This window comes from Antennarius striatus, chromosome 19 (assembly GCF_040054535.1).
Source record: "Antennarius striatus isolate MH-2024 chromosome 19, ASM4005453v1, whole genome shotgun sequence".
Taxonomy (NCBI): domain Eukaryota; kingdom Metazoa; phylum Chordata; class Actinopteri; order Lophiiformes; family Antennariidae; genus Antennarius; species Antennarius striatus.
In genome coordinates, this window is record NC_090794.1 from 9,257,583 (window position 1) to 9,279,829 (window position 22,247).

The window sequence follows — 22,247 nt, forward strand, 5'->3', positions numbered from 1 at the left end:
TAACAGGCAGTTGAAAACATACAAAATGAAAATAACAAAATATTTTACATGTATCTGACACTCAAAGCACCAACAGACATTAGCATGACAAATGTGCGACATTAATGTAAGAAGTGCCAGACATGCTTGCAAACACTGTTTACCTATACCTCTTATACTCTGTCAGCCTTCTGCTTGATATCTGATATTCCACATGACATGACTGATGCTTTAAAAGCCTGCATTCACCATCACCTTTCGTTTGGAGTTAACCTTAAGGTGGCAGCACTTTGAATGTCAACCCCTCCACATGTGGACCTTTTTAAATGCCACCACTCTTTATTCTGTAATTGTGGAATAGGACAGCACAAAGGGAGAGGAGGTGACTATAGAGAAAGGGGACAGAGGCTGCAGGTGAATTATTTTTCCCCCCAAAAGTAGAAAGCCAAATGGCATACACTCGGCAGGGTTGAGCAGGGTGTTCATCTAAAACTTGATTAGGACTAAGGCCACATGCATGAATGGCAGCTCCAAACGAGTTCTACATTGAGTTCCCTGAACTCATTCCTACAGTTATATACAAAAAAAACCCCCCAACAACCTAAATTAGGTGCCAAATAACTACTTGTAGACCATCTTTAACATAATACAGCACATGCCAAAATTTTCCACTATATTTGCATGTCAATAGCACCCCTATATAAATAGCCTATGGGTCCCGTAGTGCATATCTAAATCAAGGAATAATGGTTATGGTCATATAATGGTTACTTCAACAAATTTAAAGTTAAATAATGGAAGATGAAACAGAAATAGACATCTTTAAGGTATCAATAATCGATTAACTGCCTAAAATGTAACCTTCAACGTCAGCTGATGTGACCAATGACCATCCAGAAGACCTCTGTGTCAAAGGTCAACAACATGGAGAGAATGGTACCTGCATCTGTCCTTTCCCAGGTACTTTACAGCACAAGATGTCCTTGAACGTCCCATCAACTCCCATCAACAGTCTTGCAAATGAAGGCAGTCAGGTTATGCAAACTATTGTAGTTCAAACCATAAACGTAAACTTACTGTATTCATCCTGAAACGGGAAATTATCTTTTCACTCATACCATACAGAGATGTTAGACACACACACACACACACACACACACACACACACACACACACACACACACACACACACACACACACACACACACACACACACACATAGTATATATATATAGATAGATAGTATACTGTACATGCCCCTGAAGTGAACACACAATACACTAGGGGTCTGTAGCCATGCAAATTAGTATAGGGGGAGGCAGAGTGACAGGTCGTGACTTCGGGGTGTGCCCCAAATGAGCAGCTTGTAGGAGGGACGGCGCCTTGCTCAAGGGGGCCTCGGCAGTGCCCGGGAGGTGAGCTGACACCTCCCGCTGTCAGCTCACACTCCAAGTATGGCTGGCGGGAGCAGAAATCGAACCCCCAATGTCTGATCATTAGGTTTCCGCTCTACCACTGAGCCACTGCTGCCCAAAGCCAGAGTACTGTTTCAATGATAAGGTTATCAAGGGAAGAAGTACATGAAAATCTCATGCAGCAAATCCCAGGCTGCTTAAGCACATGGTAATCCTAGGCTGGGCCCATCATAAAGTAAATGAAGACTCCGTTGTGTTGCTGAAAGGCTAACCAGCATTCTTAGGTTAAAAGAGGGCATCACACTTGAAGTTTGAAATAGCATCATGAACATGATGAAAATATGAGGCTGAGACACTAGGTCTCACCAATGAACTGTCTGGAGGCGTAGAAAATGATGAAACATTGAGGTAGGAGGATGGCCACTTGAAAATCCAGAGATGCCAGTGCAGATCTCCACTCTGCTAAGCAAGGTCAAATGGCAGATCAGTTACGAAGGTATTATAGGTTTATAACATGTGTCTGATATATGGGTTTACAAAAGACTGTACTTTCTCAGCTATGAGGAGGTAACAGCTTAGAATAGATGTTGTTGATTAAGCCATATTTTTAATCATAACACGTGCTTGTTACAAACTCATGATAACTTTTTTTGTTGGGAACTTGTTAGAGTTAACTCAAAGCAGAACCCAGCTTCGGAATAAGTAAAACTCTTTTTACAGCCACACTATAGACCAATAGAGCACATTCAATAATCAGTATCACTTTCCTTTTTGACACTCATCTGTCACAGATGAGGAAGAGAAGCGGTGGTGGGTGTGCTGAAAAATGATTTCAAATCTAAGATGATAGCCATTTCAGCCATTTGCCCTGGGATCTCCTGTACAATGACGACTTAACATCTGAGTGAATCGAGCAAATTCAAGACCCTTCTGTACGCCATGGAGAACAATATGCCTGACCACAGTCTTACATGTTTCTGTTTGTTGTTTAGTTCTACTTTATGTTGCCATGAGATTTCTTGAGAGCATTTCCTGGCTTTAAGAGATGCATACTCCGAGTCAAACATCATCTACGATTTGTCGATGTCCTGTAACAGCTGTCTCTGGTGTCGGAACATGCGGTTTCCACTATCCCATATTACATCTCTGCCACTCAGTGCCAACGGATCAGCAATCCAATTTCACACAAGCCCGCTCAGAGGGAGGCAACACTGAAACAGCACTGAGGATCTGTGCTTCAACAAATACAAGAAGTAGTTTGAAGTGGCTGGAGAGGTTGATGTCTGGGGGTGGGAAGACAGACTGAGGAATTAGATTCCAACAGTAATTGAAGTGTGATGATGAAGATGAAAAGCAAGGGAAAGGTTTTTAAAAAGAAAACATATTTACTTTTAACAAAGGGGCCACTACTGTGAGCAGAAACAGATCTTGATTTCCCAACACGTTTGTGGTCTTCTGAGCATAGAAGAAAACAGAAAGAAGATGGAGAAGACAGGGAAAGCCTATGAAAAAGCTGTAAGCGTGAACCTTGTTTATGCAGTGACATCCAACATACCAGTTTCTGCTCAGTCAGATGAGTGAGACAACAATCTCTGCTGGGAGAGCAGATGTACAGTATTAGATGACAAGACACTCCTCGGCCCTTTCATTATCACACTCATTCTGCATTGTCATTGTGACATAAATAGAGAAGGGGCTTGCATCTTGTCTTTCATGGGCAGAGAGAAAGATTTGAATGTGATAGCTAATGACTGCTTATTAGATCGGGCCAGTTTGGGGACATTCATAAGGGGGATGCTTTTCATTTCCACCCACAGACATATAAAACAAAACAAAAACAAGAACCAAGGCAGTCAGAGACTGCAACATCATGCGAAGGGTAGGTCAGGGTACCAAAAATTAGTATCTCACAAGTGCATAGCTTTGACCTTTCAGGGTAGGTCAAAGCTATGCATTAACTTTGACCATAGATCAAAGTTAATGTCCACCAAATGTCTTCATTTGCAAAGATATTGGAGGTAGGAGCACAGAGGTAGACTGCATCTTGTGTAGACAGAGAGTCAGAGATAGGTGGGAAGGACGTGCAGCCGGTTAGGGTGATTATGGATAGGGATGGAAGTGGACAGACTGGTGCCAGTCGTGTGATGGGATGATAGAAAGAGTACTTTGAAGAGTTGATGAACAAGGAAGATTAGAGCGAACAAAGACTAGAAGAGGTGGCTGTTGTGGATCAGGAAGTAGCAAAGATTACTCAGGATGAAGTGAGGAGGGCAATGAAGAGGATGAAGAGTGGAAATGCAATCGGTCCTGATGATACACAGTACCTGTGGAGGTATGGAAGCATCTAGGAGAGGTGGCAGTACAGTTTCTGACTGAGTTGTTCAACAGGATCTTAGATAGTGAGAAGATGCCTGAGGAATGGAGGAGAAGTGTGATGGTGCCCATTTTTAAGAACAAGGGAGATGTGCAGAGTTGTGGCAACTACAGAGGAATAAAGCTGATGAGCCATACAATGAAGTTATCGGAAAGGGTAGTTGAAGCTAGACTAAGGGCAGAAGTGAGCATTTGTGAGCAGCAGTATGGTTTCATGCTAGAGAGGAGGAGAAGCTAGAGAGGTGGAGGTTTGTCCTGGAAAGCAGAGGAATGAGGTTAGACGCAGTAAGACAGAGTACATGTGTATGAATGAGATGGAAAAGTGAGGTTTCAGGGAGAATAGATCAAGAAGGTGAAGGATTCTAAGCACTTGGGGTCAACAGTCCAGAGTAATGGAGAGTGTGGAAAAGAGGTGAAGAAGTGTGTAGAGGCAGGATTGAACGGTTGGAGAAAAAAGTCAGGTTTGATGTGTGATAGACAAGTTTCAGCTAAAATGAAAGGAAAGGTGTACAAAACTGTGGTTAAACCAGCAATGCTGTTTGATCTAGACTAGAGACAGTGTCACTGTCAGTGTCACTGAAAAGACAGGAGACAGAGCTGGAGGTAGCAGAGATGAAGATGCTGAGGTTCTCTTTGGGAGTGGCCAAGATGGATAGGATCAGGAATGAGTACATCAGAGGGACAGCACATGTTAGAAGTTTTTAAGATAAAGTCAGAGGCTAGAATGAGATGGTTTGGACATGTCCAGAGGAGAGATAGTGAATATATTGGTAGATGGATTCTGAGTTTTGAACTGCCAGGCAGGAGGCCTGGAGGAAGACCAAAGAGGAGGTTTATGGATGTAGTGAAAGTGGACATGAAGGTAGTTGGTGAGAGAGAAGAGGATGCTGAAGACAGGCAACTGATTCGGTGTGGCGACCCCTGAAGGGTAAAGTCGAAAGGAGAAGAAGAAGCAAGCTCCCTTTGCATGCATACTTAAATAAACCTGGCCCTACTGCAAACGACAAACAGATACAAAAAGCCATAATCCTGAAAGGTTTCCTATTTTAGGATAACAGCGGTTTCAGGGAAAATAATCTTGCTCTTCTGGTGTTTTGTTTCCACCAAGAGGATTAAAATTCAGCAGTGAAGCAAGCAGACACTGTATATCAAAAGCAATGGTGGAGAAAATGAGGACTCGGTAAAGGTTTCACCATTGTGACAAAAAAGACACATGATTGGATGAACGAATGTGGCTTTCCATTGTTGGCACAAAAGATCACCTCGAATCGCAACCCTAAAGATGGAAAGATGGACGTCGATGACCCACAGGAGCATACAGAGTGGATAAAGCCTGTCGAACATCCTGTCACAATGAGATTGACAAGACAGACAAAGATAACGCTTGCCTTCACCTATTCTATGACCTGTTGCATTGTTATCGTCATGCATCTGCCAGCCGTTAGTTTCACGGGGTTTTTCTTTTAGACCAATGAGACCTCTGTCATTATTTTCTGTATTGTCAATAATAGACATTTTCTGTGTGAAAAGTTGAGACATTTCTGTAGTGTTACAAATGACTCAGTTTTGCTTCGATCTGATTTCAGATTGCTCCTTTTAGAAAAAATTTGCGACAATTTGGGAGTGCAATCCTCATGAGTGAGGTATTTTTGTATTTCTTGGCTTTCTGTCTGTCGGCCTGGTAGGTTGGCTCTGTATCTCTATAGTTGATTAACAAACACAGCAGCATGCCCCTGTCTGATTCAGGGTGGAAAGTTTTAATTCTCCCCACATGGCGCCAACAAACTTAAACCCTGGTGCAACTCCTCCTTGTAAACATACTGTACAATCACTGCTTCTTATTAATCCTCAAACGTTTCCTTAAATTATGGCTTAATCCCTTCTTTGCTTGCATGAGGTCAAATATGTCCTAATGTCTCTGTTTCGGATTTGTTTCTCTACAAACATCAAAATATTGTTCGAGTTGATGAAATAAGATGAATGCACAGTAAATAAAAGAAAATAAGGTAGGGAAACTTTGAGAAATAACATGAAGGTAGGGCATACAATGGTGTGAAGCTTTCAGTAACTGTTTTCACAGAAAAAAAAACCAATCAGAAGAGCCCAGAAAGAGGGGTATTTGAAATTGTGGCCTGTCTCCTTCTTGAGGCAGGCTTTCTGCCCAGCTGCTGAGGGCTGTCTTTATCCAAGCTGACATTTTGGCCAAACAAACAAGACAGGAAGAGCTGACAGGTTCATCTCGGCTCTGTGTCAGACAAACTGACTTTTAGCACTAAAATATAGTCTGACACATCTCCACTTAACCACTCACAAAGAACAAAACTGCGCAATAGACCTCTGGCTCCGCATATTTAAAATTGCATAAGTGTTCAAACGGGGAAAAGTCAGATAAAGAGACACTTGACTTACCTACGAATAAAGCCTTCAGGTTTTACAAGATGGCGTATGGATAATAAATGAAAGCCAAATTGTTGAAGTAAAGTATTTCTAATCAATCAGTTCGGAGTGCTTCAGAGGAACTGTCTTCTGAGAGCTGGATTTTGTGACATTCTCACTGTGAATGCAAATGGTGCTCAGCAAGTCAGTGACAGGATGACAACACATACAGTAGAGGATAATAAATCATATCCAGGCAGTGTGAAGATTGTTTACCTTTCTGCTTCTCAGAGAAAGATAAAAGCAGTGAAGAAAGCCCGCTTGGTATTTAGGGAGAAATTTAACTGTAATTTTAGTTTTATTTATTTAGGCTGAAATGTCAGAAGTAAAGGAACAAAATAAAATCTTTGATCGCCAACAGTTAAAAATCAACAAAATGATTTGTGGTATGGTATAAACATTCTGAATTATATAATCTGATTGGATGCGTCATCTTTCATGTCCGTCAGTAGAAACCACTAAAGGCAGGCTGGGTGACATTATTTTAAGACGGAAAGCATTCATATTTCTTCAAGCTGTGCTCTCAGCTTTTATTATCAGTTGGCCGGGTTTACTTTCATTCCCCATAGTAAAGCTGTCTGCTTTAGAAATGTTAACTTTAATTTTTCCTGTGCGACAGAAACTCACTATTGGATATAACAGCTATAATTTTGTCTCCTACACGAAGCTAATTCAAAAGCAACTCTCCTCCATCACAACCCCTCCTGTCTCTTTCCTGTTTCCCCTCATGCAGCTCCCCGTGCGCACCTTCTAAAACTTTAACAATGTCATATTTAATACATTTCACAGTGACTTGTCACAAGGTTATCCCACTCTCCCCTTTTCTCATCTCAACCTTGAAAAAGACGCATTGATTTCAGAATATTCCTCATGTTTGCATTACACACACACACTAACACGCATGTAAAAATGTCAATCACCCTCATAGGGTGGTATCCATGTCCATGTCTGGACGGAGGCTTCAGAGGTCATTCTTGAAACCATGCAGTCTCTCAGTTTGGTGGGTCACTGCCCCGAGGGCTCCGACTGCCACGGGGACCAGTCTTCCAGCAATTCTGTACTTTCTGCCCTTGTCCATGTGTGCCTTGTTCCAGTAGCCCATTGCTCACCAGACTGCCCTGGTTCCCTAGCAACTAACGTGGATCTTGTTGACGTCCGAGCCGGTGTGACTGTCGATATCTTCGCTCAAGTTCCTGAGGTAGGCTGGTATAGCGTTAGAGGTCTTGCCCAAGAACCCTTACTGGATGACTCATACTATCCAGCCACTATCCATTGGTTTTAGCTTTTATTATCTATGTATACAGTAGTATAAAAAGGTTTGGGCACCCCTGATAATTTTCAAGATTTTCCTTTATAAATCATTGGTTTTCAGGTCAGTAATTTCAGTTAAAGACATCATATAGCAGACAAACACAGTGATGTTTGAGAAGTGAAATAAAGTTTATAGGATTAACAGAAAGTGTGCAATAATTACTTGAACAAAGTAGTTAGTAGTTTGGGCACCCTTGTTGTTTAATTTATTTGACTACCTTTAGCACTATTATTGTAACACAAAGTTTGTTTGTTAAACTCATTGACCCTCGACCTACATACACAATCATGAGAAAGGGTATTTCAGGTGGCCAGCTGCAAATTGTTCTCCTTTTTGAATCCTCTCTGAAGAGTGGCAACATGGGAGCCTCAAAACAACTCTCAAATGACCTGAAAACAAAGATTGTTCAACATCATGGTTTAGGGGAAGGATATAAAAAGCTACCTTAGAGATTTAAGTTGTCAGTTTCCATTGTGAGGAACATAGTGAGGAAATGGAAGACCACTGGCACAGTTGTAGTTAAAGCCTTTATTGGAAGGCCAAGAAAAATCTCTGATAAGCAGAGGCGAAGGATGGTGAGAACGGTCAAACTCAACCCACAGACCAGCTCCAAAGACCTACAACATGATCTTGCTGCAGATGGTGTCACTGTGCATTGTTCAACTATTCAACACACTTTGCACAAGGAGAGCTGTATGGGACAGTAGTGTGGCTGAAGCCTTTTTCTACGCACATGCAACAAACAGTTTCTTGAGGTATGCCAAAGCACATTTGGACAAGCCGGCAATATATATTTCACCATATTATGTTCACCTTCCCAATATCAAGAAATGCACATGCAAGCACTGATGTGATATTGGCAAAATCATAAAACCTTTTTAAAAATCTGCAAAAGGACAATTTCTTTTCTTTCTGATTGCGTTAGAGTGAAACTCTAACACCCACTGCTTGACAGATAGCATGTTGTGTTGGCCACAGTATGAGGGCTGCTTCAATCCACTGGCTAGTTGGCATCTTGAAATCAATGCATGAAAAGAGGCAAGGAGGGATTTTTTTCTCCATGATGAGCTTGGTGGCTGGTGATGCCAACACTTAGTAATTGAAAATGGTGACATGATGCATGGGACCGTTTATTTGAGAGTATTTTGAATAATATGGGACCTTTAAAATCAGCTTTAAACAAAAACATTCTCACTGCAGATAAACAATGTAGTCAACACACATCTCCCTATAGCTTTTAAACATATGGATATGATAATAAGAGTAACCACTTATTGCAAAGGAATCAGCCAGGTGGTGCGATCTGTCATGGGATGTGGTTTCTGTTGAGACATGCTTAGCAGAACAGAATGATGCATTTGGCCTTGTCTGGGAAAAACACTTTAATGGACTGCCAACAGCAGGTATTCCATTCTGTTCCTATCAGCAGAAGATCAAACAGCAGTATGTAAAGTAGCGGCACCCCTCAATGGGAACGGATTTTAATAAGTCGAACTGAAAGTAAAAATCAACTATGACCACCTACATTCTCTGTAATGCTTGCAGCTTTTTGTAATCCTTTGTATACCTGGATTATAATAATGTTGTTGTTTCTGTAAAATGAAAAAAGCAGTGCACAGAGAGACTGTATTCAATATATAACCAAAGAAAACCTCCTGATAATTACCATTCAACGTCTTGGTGGCTGACCTTAACAGTGTACACCAGTGGTTCTTAGCCTGGGTTCGATCGAACCCTATGTGTTCAGTGAGTCGGTCTCAGGGGTTCGGTGGAGACAGAGGTCAAGACAAAACACCCGACAAGATGTGTCGGGTGTTTTGTGTTTTTGCTGAACATACACAAATCACTGTGTACGTTTGACACATCGTGTCAGTTCGTGATGACACGCCCCCCTTAGCCATCACTGGCTGCAGGTGATCACGCTACATCGATTAGCCTACCTGTGCTACAGGGGATTTTGCGCACTCAGTAGTCGATTTATGCCTGTCATGATGGTACGTCATCTGCTGGCTTTCTTAATATTTTAATTCATAGTAACTATGTTGAGCAAAAAAAGAAAGTGGTCGGACGAATATGTGCAACGTGAATTTACATGTACTGTATAACGGAACGTGATGGGAGTCAGCATTCTGCATGATTTGCAATGTCAAGTTGAGCAACTCTAGTCTCGCACTGGCAAAAATAAAGGAACACTTCCGTAAGCTGACTGGGAAACAAAAGAAACACACTTTGCTGTGAAAATGACATAAGAGTAGCACTTGCCAAGGTGAAGCCACACATCTCTGAACTGGTCTCTCAGTAACAACAGCAGAAGTCACACTGATTTGCAGGTAGGTCATTTCATGTGAGTTCAAGCATTGTCTTGGTTTTGTTACATTAATGCACAATTCATTAAATGCACCAAAACGTATACTTATGTCTTAAATTTGAAAAAACCTTTTAATTTTAATTTTTTAACTTAAGAAGGGTTCGGTGAGTGAGCATATGAAACCAGCAGGGTTCTGTACCTCCAACAAGGTTAAGAACCACTGGTGTACACAGTTTTATTGTGACATAAAATTATGATCATAAATGCACCAGCTAATTCTCAAAAACAATGAATTTCACACATTTTTTATTCTGCCCTTAAATAGGAATACATTCAACATCTTATAAAAATGAAATGAACTTTTGCACCATACTTCAACAATTATATGATAAGAAATTGTTGGCAGCATCATGCAACCAATAAGGTGGTTACAGGAAGAAAGGAATACAAATTTTACTCTCTAGACTTTGAACACTTTAATTGATCTTTTGTGAATAAAAAAAAACAACAAAATAAACGATCAACACATTCCCAAAAACAAAAACACTGCAACACCGAGGGAAGATATTAAGCTGTCATGAAACCGGGATTTTAAACTTAATACTTCTTTGGAGTGATAAATTAAAATTGTAGACACACACACACACACACACACACACACACACAAACAATATTTTTGGTAATTGTAACTAACAATGCACATACACTTTTTGCAATGAAGTTCACACCATGAAAATACGATACAACCTTTGGGTTCTCATTCTCTGATATTAATAGTTTCAGGATTTTCAATAGAATCAAGAGTGGATATTATGTCATTTCATCAAATTCTGTTGAAAAACTGGTGGTACTGCTTTTGACAGCCTTAGTTAATGGTATTCCTGAGACTGAAATGTCATTGTTCTTATATTTAAAATGTGGCACCTGCATTGTGTTCAAGGCTGGTAAAGAAATTCCAGTACTCACGCTACTGAGCATCAAGGGAAGACGGATTAAAAATCACATTTTAAAGGATTAAATCATGGAAAACAGTCCATGTGATTCAGTGAGCCGTCTGTGGGGTGAAGATACATTCAGAGAAATATTACATGATAATTTTTAAAAACTGCAAAATCCTCAGCAACACTGAGTGAAAGCCATGGTCATTGTTTGAATTATTCAAAGTGAACCCAACCATGCTTTCTCCAACATTTTGCTGGTGAAAAGTCATTTTGTGTTGACATGTATCTCCACAGATGACACTTTAGCTATCTGCAATTTCAGCAAAGCGGTAAGAGCATTCCCACAATTCAAAAGGTGTCTGAAGGTTGGTTTTAATTATAATCATCCTATGAACACCATATATGAATGGCATAGGTGTGAAGAGGTGAATTTTAAGCTGTTGCAGTCACATCTCTTTATGCTTTTAATTAATAGAAACAGCCAGATAGGTAGAAGTGTGAAAAACACATCATGGTGACATGTCAGGTTATTCTCTATAGGTATTTCTTCTAAACCTTAAAGATTTCCTTTGCTGCAACATTTTAATATTTACTGGCAAACTGATTTATTTATAAATTCAGTAAGTTATTATTTCAGAGACACTTTCATTAAAAATAGTCTATTAAATTATGACTAAGTGCACTGAGTGAAACTGATATTTTGAGGTGATGCTCTGCAAAACAGAGTATAGCAAGGAAAATGAGAGTGGACTTGTACTGACATACAAATTCTGTTTATGAGGAGATATAAATAGTTGTGTTCACTAATAAAGTGGAATTAATATGTCTTGTGACTATACTTCCATGACAACATCACAAATATACATAAAATTAATTAATTGGCTGGCAGAGGATAACAACTTAAAGCTATACGCTCAAAATTAACGATGGTCCACTGTTCCATGTGGTTGGCTTTCAATCAGGATGGCCAATATGACCAGATGGTACTTTTCAATTCACAGCACTTGTCCTACACACATCCATGCATTTGCACAACTATGCACATGCGCGTGCCCGTGCACACACAGCATCATGATGGCAACCACGTAACTGTTTCTCTTTTAGTTTGAAACTAAAGCACCCAAAGAATATAAAACAGTCCTATGACAAAATATTCATGAATGAAAAAGACTTTTATGTAGGGGAAGCACTCACACACACATGCAAAACACACACACACGCACGCACGCACGCACGCACACACACACACACACACACACACACACACACACACACACACACACACACACACACACACACACACACTCCTGAACAGATCCAGCTATTGGACTATGTCCCCGATTGGGCCGTCAAGTTTATAAAGAGCAAGTCTCCAAACAGTGGAGATCAATAACTGTCTGTCAGCTTTTTAGTGTAGCCATGGACACAGCAGAGATGCAGGGACCATGGAGAGAGAGAGGTGCATCCATCCATCAAACTTTTAGTGACCCCCGACAGCTTTGATCACAGATGACAGAAAGATGACAGAAAGAGAGAGAGAGAGCAAGTGAGAACAGAAGACAGCCAGGATGAAGATAGAAAGACAGGCTCTTGTGGTATTGGCAAGGTTTTTAAGCTTCTGCACCTCTTTTTAGGCCATCATCAAAGATGTGTGTGATGGGCGTGTCCCTTTCTACATGGTGGTGGTCTCCATGGCATACCTCACAAAGGGCTGTCATTGGACAGAGAAGCAGAAAGGTAAAACCCTGAACAAAGATGACAAAGAGGCATTTGGGTAAAGGTCTAGATTATATGTGGTGCATATAAGCACACAGATTCCCACATATATTCTACCTTTACAAAAATGCGCATTCACCGAGTAAGGTAATGTACCTAATTGCTGTGGCAGCTATTGAATGATGACAATGGCTATGGTGGGAGTTGGCAAGACTTTGTAGGGACGTATGTAATTATTCAGCCACACAAAAGGAAGGGTCGACACAGTGCCAGAGCAGATTTACTTTCTCTGTGGCGGATGCATTCAGAGGGGTATCTAATGATGTGCATTTATGGGCTAAATTACCAGTGTATTGTTTACCACTGTTCTTAGAGTGCAGTCCCAGAAGCCTGGGGTGAAGGGGGGAAAAAAAGCTCGAATGGAGCTGCTGAATTTCCAATTAAAGAAAATGATCTGATAGTGATCAGAAGTGTTGAGCAGATATGAACAGTACACATGGAAGCAGAGACAAGGGAGAAGTTGAAATCCCTGACTCCTTTTGGTAAAAGGCCTTTTCTTCACATGCTGCTGACAGCCAGCTAGAGAACAAATCCCTAGATGAAGGGCTGGATTATATGCATAAAAAGTAGAGCTCACGGCTGTGCCATTCAGATATTTACCAACTGCAGTTTACTCTACAAGCTCTTAAACATGGCATAAACAATTAAAATAAGGAATAGTCAGTCAGGCAGTCATCTCCAGATTACTGACGAAGTGTGAATATGCTACATTTTTCTATTACAGTGTTTGTTGCGTCAAAAATAAAAGCTCAGTTATTCACATGCACGAGCACCACTTGTGAGGATCAAAACCAAGAAACAATGTTGGATAGGATAGGATAGGATAGGATAGGATCTCTGATCCGTCAAGCAGCAAACCAATAAAACTTGATTGTATACGATGAGCATGTATTATTGAATGAGTTCAGGGACATGTCTGACAAAGTAAACACAGATTGTTGCTGCATTTATACTAGTTCCACATTTCAACTTGCTTTATTAAAACACGAATGTGACAGATTTCAGATTAAAAAGAAAAAGCTCCAACTGCAAAGTTCAAAAGCCAGAACCTGTGATGGTACGGGGAGTGGTGTGTTAGCATCCATGGCATGGGTAACTTGTACATCTGTCATACAATATACTGTTCCACCTGTTGTTACAACTGGCTTCAAAGCGGTGATGTATTGTACTGTAATTGTCAGTGGTTGTCCGTTCATTCGTTTGTCCACCAAATATCTTCGCAATCGTTGCAGATAGAAAGATGAAACAAAAAGCACATTACTCAGGAAGCAAAGGGGATGAAAATGAGATGACCTTGTCCTTGAGAAATCTAGGTCAAGGTCAAATTTCAAATTTAATACAATCAGGAACCGGATAAGATACAAAGACGAGGGAGGTTAATGTGAATAAGACCACAGATCAAAGCTAGTGCTTTGATCTACCTATGCACTAGCTTGATGTATGGTCAAAGCTAGTGGCATAGCTTTGACTTACCCTGAAAGTTCAAAGATGTGCACTAGTCAGGTACTACTTTCAGGCAGGATGTTGCAGTCTGTGACTGCCTTGTTTCTTTTCTTAACAGAATGTTCCAGTTTTCTCCGATAAGATAATGTCAAGCCACACTTAGTATGATATACAATGGTGTAGCTTCATGATAAACTGTTAGTAACTGGATAGTCTGCAGTCCAGACCTTTCGACCAGATAAAATTATGAAGAACAAACTAGTTAACAACTGCTGAGAACTTGAATTTGTGTATCAGGGGAATGGAATAGGATTGAAGATCACTTTCAATATCCAACTGTCCCAAGTTTCTAAATTGTTATTTGTGTAATTGTAAATAAATTATTATGTAACATCCTGGTAAACATGTCCATGTGAAAGTTTCTTTGGAATGAGTTTCTCAGAATCATTAATTAATAATTAATTCAGAATGTTTGTTTAAAAAAACAAACATTGCCTGTAAAAAACAAGTTTTTGATGTTGAATGTACAACATCATGTCTTTGTACAGTGTTTCATTGAATAAGGGATGGAAAGGAACCAGGGTTGTCTAATAATGTGATGATTTTGTGTTTGTTTACTTATGAAGAAAAGTACCAGCTCTAACTATCACTTACGACAGCGGCACCCATCCGAGCTACTTTCAAAGGTCTTTTATATAATGAAAGAAAAAAAATTACCGAGGAGGGAAAGGCAGTAGAAGCCTGCCACTTGGCAGAGAGAGAAAATGAAGATGGAATGAAAATGGTTTGGCAAGAATGACGCTCTGGCCCGAGAGAGTGCAGAGAGAGCTGCAGAACTGGAGTGTGGGATAAGGGCGGGGGGGGGGGGAGAGAGAGAGAGAGAGAGAGAGAGAGAGAGAGAGAGAGAGAGAGAGAGAGAGAGGATAGAGAGAGAGAGAGAAGCTTGGAGAGCTGAGACAGTTGAAGCATGAAGACTGGCATGCCAGTGAGCTCGATAGTGCAGGAACATTTGAAGAAAGCAAGGAAGAATAACTGGAAGACAGCAAGACAGAAGGAAGATGGAAAGTTTGAAAAACATGAGGAAAACTAGAGATTATGTCCGGTTGGGCAATCTTCAAAAACAAAAAATGTTGACACGGGGAGAGACAAAGGCTAGAAAGAGACTTGGCAGCAGCTGGAGGAAACAGCCAGAGGTCAATCGGGTCAGGGGGAAACAGGTGTGGTAGAATCCTTTAGACGGCCTCTTACCTTGGCCGACACCGGAGTCACTGATCCTGCTGCCGTGATGCCTCGCTTGATCACTATGTCACTGCTTGACGTTGTCACAGCAACTGAGACCGGGGTGGGGAGAAGGGAAGGAATGACTGGTAGGGGAAGGAGCCCCGGACGGTTGTTGCCATTTACAACCGCAGAGGCACAGCTATGATTGGCTCCTCCATTGTGAAGGCCAGATGGACGGATGTCTCTGCGCTCCCAGGGTCCCCGGTAGTCCCTCTCAAAGCGGTGGTGGTGGCGTGACATCACTTCCTCTTCCTTTCAGAGGGAACGACAGGGGTTGGCCTGCAGGAAACAGAAAACATGGTTAAAGGTCAGATGGAAAAATGCACTGACTGGCTGAGAAATAAAGAGAGAGATTTCAAATGATTCTGGGGGAACACATGTTGACGTGTAGGTGTAAATGCTCATAGCATCTGCTCCTAATACACCTGACTGACATGGACATACTGCGCCTCATTGTCTGCCTCTAATTCTTATTCTCCCAGTCATTAACGAGGGCTGCAACAAGAGGCAGAGAAATGAGCACCGCAAAGCAGGTCCATAAAAAACGCCATCAGTGCCAGCAGCATACGGAGCAAGATTTGTTGGCTGAGATTAAAACAATTCGGTTTCAAGCTAAACAAAACCAGGTACACTTTCACAAGTTCGGGTTGGAGCAGCTGTGTCACGACCTCGCGGTTGAAACTCGCTCATGTGAATAGATTAATTCCCCACAGTTACAGTCCATCTCACCCATCTAATGGCTACTAAATTCAATCAAATTATCATGTAAGTCTATTTGAGGGTTCTCCCTTTTTCCAGCACAGCAGCAAAACGGGGTGAGCGAGAGAGTTGGGAGTTACATCAGTATGAGGTATGGTGCCACCATGTTGCGTAAGTGGCATACGACTCTATACACTATAGCAAATCAAAGCTGTACAGGAGTACACAAATCCATCACTGAGGGGATTGTAACACATTGTACTCCTCCTCACCAAAGACATGGTATGCTTCCCCAGCACTTGATAACAGATAAAATAAATAAATAACAACCTCAAAAACGGGTTCACCAAGCTCCATGCAAAATCCCCTGGTCTGTAAGGAGAATGACAGCAGCTGATGGGTCTTTATTCTGCACACTGGGGTCTGTCACGCTGCCTCTTCCCTCAAAGAGGAGAGAACACCTTGAAATGCCAGCTTCTCCGCGTGCCTGTGTGTGTGTGTGTGTGTGTGTGTGTGTGTGTGTGTGTGTGTGTGTGTGTGTGTGTGTGTGTGTGAATGTGCACGCGCACAAAAGCAGCATGTACGACGCAAGCAATGTGTTTTAGCAGTGTTTTAATGTTTCAAAACTCCAGTTTTGTCATGTGACACTTTGTAAAAGCATGTTGAAAATGAGAAAGTTTAAAAAGAAAAAAAAAAAAAGCTTTCATTCAAGTGATGAACAAATACAGCCTGTGGTGGGAGCGCTGGCCCCTCTGTGTCTCTGACAGCTGATATCATCCATTCATTTACCCACTATAACATCATTTCTTTGTTTAGACCCCTTTTTATTTTTTGTGCTCTTCCTCTTTTCATTTGTTTATTTAGTATAACTCAGACAAGTTCTGCTCTCTGCAAATGCTGAAGTGGAAACACAGCAATAGAGCCAGAGAGAGCAACTAAAAGCAGAGGAAAAACACTCCCATCATCTCTTTCTAATTTGTTCCACAATAACCTTTCCTCCCTCTCTGCAGCAAACCTCTTTAATAACCTCAAATACTACATTACAATAAGCCTGTATTATCTGTTAAAAAATACGAAACAGTAAAAAGGTGCATGTCCAGTGAAACAATGGCCCACTTAGTGCCAAGCTAATATTCTCTTATCGCTCAAGCTCCAGACCTCAGCCGAGAACTAGGAGAGACGAAAACTCCTATCCAGAAAAACAGGAGAGGAAAAGAGGGATATCTCGCAATGGTCACAATTGGAGGGGAGGGAGTATTTTGAATTCACAAATCCATGCTACTTATTTTATTTCACCAATTCAGATATCGTGAGAACATGACCATAGACTGCATGAAAGAGGTGTCACTGGCCTCCACCTATGAAAAGTAAAGCCTTTTCACTTCAGCCATCAGCAGCTATAAGTCTATTTTTTTTTTGTAATTTCTAGTTTTTTTTCTTTTTCTTGTTTCGTCTTTCTATTTTATCCAGTTCCTGAAATATGTGCAAAATATCTCATGATAGAATATATCTCAGACCATAGATCAAAGCTAGTGGGGATTAATGAATTTGTAAAGGATGTGCACATATCTTATGAAAGGGTAGATTCACAGTTTTGTTTTGGTCATACCATCTGGTGCATTCTGAATATGAAAATTGTATTACCCAAGATATTTATATGAATGTTAAAATAGGTATTTTTGCTGTTTTCTAATCTACTACACATTCTATCATTATAAGCCCATTATTTATTGGTTTTAAATATTATATTATTATGAGGATATGGAACTACAACTAGTGTGAAAGGTGAAAAGGGATGTTTCAGCAGGAAATTAAGTCTTGTCGTCTTGTGCCAATAACGAATACAGTGCGCCCTCGTTCCTCGTGGTTAATGCTCTCCAGGAACCACACGCATTTAATGAATTCCACGATACAGCGACAAACTATTTTGTCGGATGCCGCCAGCAAATAGAATGCGCGTACGGTATCACGTGACTGCCAACAAAAAATCTGTGATTAGGTGAAGTCACGAGCGTTGATGCACGAATGCGCACTGTATTTTATATAGACTTTTAATGGTCTCAATTTGGATAAAGTCTTCATGATGTGGAAATGTGCTTCATATTGTTAGTAACTGAAAAGTGAAAAAAAATGTGTCCAAGGATAAAGATGAACCCATGGCTGGAATAACTATTTTTTGCTGATGTGGATAGATTCTAACCTCCATTCTCACAGAGTAATGACAGAATTACATCAACCTGACCTCAGTTATAAATGTTAAAATTAGCAAACTGGAGAAACCAATTATGTGTTGCATAATTGCAGGGCTTCTGCAAAGTATGTGTGAAATGTAATTTAAATCTGAGCATTTTTTTTAAAGAAATATGGAGAAACAATATTCTGTCACACATGGACTGAAAATGATAACCCTACAGTCTAGTCATCCTTTGGTGGGAGTATATACAACTTTTTTATGTGTGTGAGTTTTTTTTACATTACAGTACATATTTCGGAATAAATCTGTTTTAATTTAATATTGTGTGTAATGTATAGTGTTAAATGTTAAATCACAGCTGGACCTCTTTCTGCTTTTAGTCAGAATTATTTATATCATCACAACAGGAAATTTTGTAGCTTTTTTATGTACATGAAGATTCAAGAAAAATGTATCAAGATAGGATTTCCATTCAGATTGTTATCATGCCATGCTTTAATCACGAGTTGTCAGGATACATCTACTTCTGTTGATGCTGAGAGAAACTGCGGGCTGTTTCAACAGTTCTACTGGAGAAGAGGCTTTCATATTAAACATATCAGATTCAATCACATCACATATACCCAAGTGGCAATTAGATTGTTTGGACTACCTTCCAATATGTGCACCATCCTGTAATTGTTGCACTGTGTACATCAAGATGAAAACTGCACCCAGAGCCTGTAAACCGGTCCCTGCAAAACTAGAGCCACTGAGACCAGTTCCACCACATTCCACCACATCATTGGTGAACAAGGATTTAAACTGCTAGATTGTATTTCTGCGCTGTTTTTAAAGTCTGTGTGTGCATGCTTTGTGATTCAGTGTACGATCTTGTAACACCTCAAGGCTGAGGGATTGGTCTGGCAGAGTCCAACACACCTGTGGACTCTGCCAGACCAGATAAAAACTTAAATACATCACATCTATGATGGCAGTTTGCGCCGTGTATGCGATGCTCCAGGGAGAAGGTGCCAATAAAGATTTGCCAATTTTCTTTCACATCCAATGAAGTCACTGTCAACCCTGTGCACAACAATGGTTATTCAGGCGAGATATGAGAGGAGCCTTTCATGTTGAGCTTCTTGAGAGCCTTTTCAGTTTGAAAATATAGTAATGATGGCATTTCATTTATACTTCAAGGCAATTAATGAGGCTCCTCAGCTCCCGCAATCCTGTCAGCATGTTAAAAATCTTACCTGAATGCATCGGATTTTCCTATGCCACATTCCATAACTGACTCTGCCTCCCACTTCAAATAAGTGACGACAGCCAATCCGTTGCTGTAAGATGAAAATCTAAATAAACGTTTTAAATCGCTAATCCTTCGCAAGGCCTTGTTGGAACAAAAAGAATCTGGTTTTCAGCGCTCGAAAGTGAGAAACACCGCGTCAGCAATCAGACCTAATGAGCTGATTGACAGGCGTGTCCATTGTGTTGTCAGTCATGTCATGAGCTAAAAACAACCAATTGTAGATAAGGCAGAGTGTGTGTGTGTGTGTGTGTGTGTGTGTGTGTGTGTGTGTGTGTGTGTGTGTGTGCGCGCGCATCATGGAGGATCTGCAATGTAGAATCACGCTTGAAAAACAAAAAAGCTTTCTAACGCCACTGATGTGTCAGAATCACCACCCACTTGCATGACACCCCACACGCACGTGCACACAAGTGAGTTCAAGTGAGATTGTGTGTGCATGTGTGTTCGAGCAAGGCCAATTGTAGCTGACATCATCACAACCTCATTACTATCACCATGGCAATGTCCCGCATATTCACAAGCGGGCTGTCAGTCCATGCGGAACACATCAGGGGTATTTGATGACTTCAGTTCCCAAGCGTCAGCGGAGTGATTAGCCAAAATAAAAGTTGTCTGACAGGTGGAAATGTGAAACAAACACCCCGAAGAACAGCATCTGTCACTCGGAGGCAGCAGGCAGCATGCCGGGTGTGTATGTGTGACAGAGCTGCATTAACAAAGGCACGTGGGGATTGAAAGCGAGCTGCAGATTGACGTGTGGAAAGAGGGAGTGTAACAGATGGACAGAACATGGCAGCGACAGAGAAACAGCAAGACAGTGTGTGTGTGTGTGTGTGTGTGTGTGTGTGTGTGTGTGTGTGTGTGTGTGTGTGTGTGTGTGTGTGTGTGTGTGTGTGTGTGTGTGTGTGTGTGTGTGTGTGTGTGTGTGTGTGTGTGTGTGTGTGTGTAGAGATGAGCTATAATAACAGGCAAGAATGTGTGTACGTGTGTGTTAGCGGATGAAAAGTGAGAAGGGTGCTAAGGATGGGATCAAGGTGGGGTAGGGTTGTGTGTCAAACTTCTGTTCTGGGGTGTGATGTTTGCTTTGCTGGTACATTCTGCCCTTCGTTCAATACCCCCCAGCCTTTTCAACTGCCACAGATACTCCCCAAGAGGATGGCTCCATTTCCAATCTGTGGCAGTGTTTACTACTATTGACCCAGTGGCAGAAAGCTTTCACAACACACACACACACACACACACACACACACACACACACACACACACACACACACACACACACACACACACACACTGCACTCATCTGTGCTAATGATCAATTCGTCCATCAGCAGGTGTGAGGTGGGGAATGAAGGCATGCTGTAACTTTAAGGGAACAAGATATTGTTGTAAATGAATGGTCCTGTGGGAGAAGACACACACACAAGTGTAACTGTGAAAGACTCTCTCTCACACACACACACACACACACACACACACACACACACACACACACACACCAGTACAATATCAGCCCAAGAAATGTGCTGACAGGTGCTCCAGACAACAGAGGTATTCATCCTGATATTTGAATAATGGGAGAGACTATTGGTACAGGAATAGCCCTTAGCAACTAGCGCCACCGTCTCAGGCTTTTTAAATTATCCTCCTCAGCTCAGTCCACAGAAGACATCCTGGATGATGATGAAGACACATTCTGAAATGATGAAGACATGCATCTCAAAGCTGGTGCAGCTCCTCTTTCTGTGCACTTTTTTTTTTTTTTTTGCTAATGCAAGTTAGCATAAACGCACCGTGGAGGCAATTACGTTTACAGCTGGGCTCACACAGAATCATCACGACTTCACTTCTCCCAACAATGGGAGAAGCTGGTCTGGAAGTTCGGTCGGTCCTGAGGTCCAGCCAAGATTAGCTCAAAGAGCGAAGCATTTGCAGATCCATCCTGACACATCCGAACTGTTTTATAGACATTTTCTTATAGAATTTAATTTTTAATTTTTTAGAATTTAAAATCTGACTGATCACGGCAGTTCTCTCAGAGTAAGATCACGACAGCCTATGAAAGACACATCCCGGAGCATGTGACAGCGCTACCAAGCAACAGCGCACGGTCTAGCCGTTAAGTCTAATGTTAGCTAACATCCCACTGTTGACAGATTGACAGCATCTTTCCAACCAATTCCCCAACCCCTGATTTCTTGTTTCCTCGCTGTAAAGCAGGCCGATCGCTACTGCAACTTCTTCAGACGATTGTGTATGTTACACAGCGACTTCTCCAGGGATAGCAGGAGGTGGTGCATTCATGGCCCCCTTGGGCACAAGAATCTTAATGAAATCCTGTAGAGTGTGATGCTCCATTAATTTTGAATCTTGTTGCGTGTGCATGTTTGAGACTCCAGAGAAGAAGATGTGGAGATTCTTGTCTCGAAACCAGAATTCAGAACAGTTTCTTTAAACTCCTGTAGTGTGAGCTCAGCTTTTAACATTCTAAAATGGATGATGCAAATTCAATACTGCCAATATTTGAATAATGAATATTTCACTTTCCAGCATTTTTACGATCTATTTTCTTTTCACACTTTTTGAAAGCGCTGATTGATGAGGTTATTTGATCTACCGGAAAATAACCAGGTTGTCATGGATGTTTTTATTTTTCTCTCATATGAATGTGATGTAGGAGAAAATGAAGTGATGCTCCAGAAGAAGGCAAGAAACAAAAGAACAGCAGAGATGAACACAGGAAAAGAAAAATGGAGGGTGTCTATCTCTTGAACTCAGACGTGGTGTGTGTGTGTG

The 22,247-nt window shown here is 41.2% G+C and overlaps 1 protein-coding gene across 3 annotated transcripts in view; it reads right to left on the minus strand.

Annotated features, from left to right (window-relative positions):
- Positions 1-22,247, minus strand: part of LOC137613114 (kelch-like protein 29) — a 196,872-nt gene that overhangs the window by 111,551 nt on the left and 63,074 nt on the right. For all 3 annotated transcript variants that reach the window (XM_068341998.1, XM_068341996.1, XM_068341997.1), the window contains one exon: positions 15,232-15,543. In XM_068341998.1, coding sequence (XP_068198099.1) covers positions 15,232-15,504 — 273 coding nt within the window. In that variant the 5' untranslated portion in view covers positions 15,505-15,543. The remainder of the gene's footprint in view (positions 1-15,231; positions 15,544-22,247) is intronic.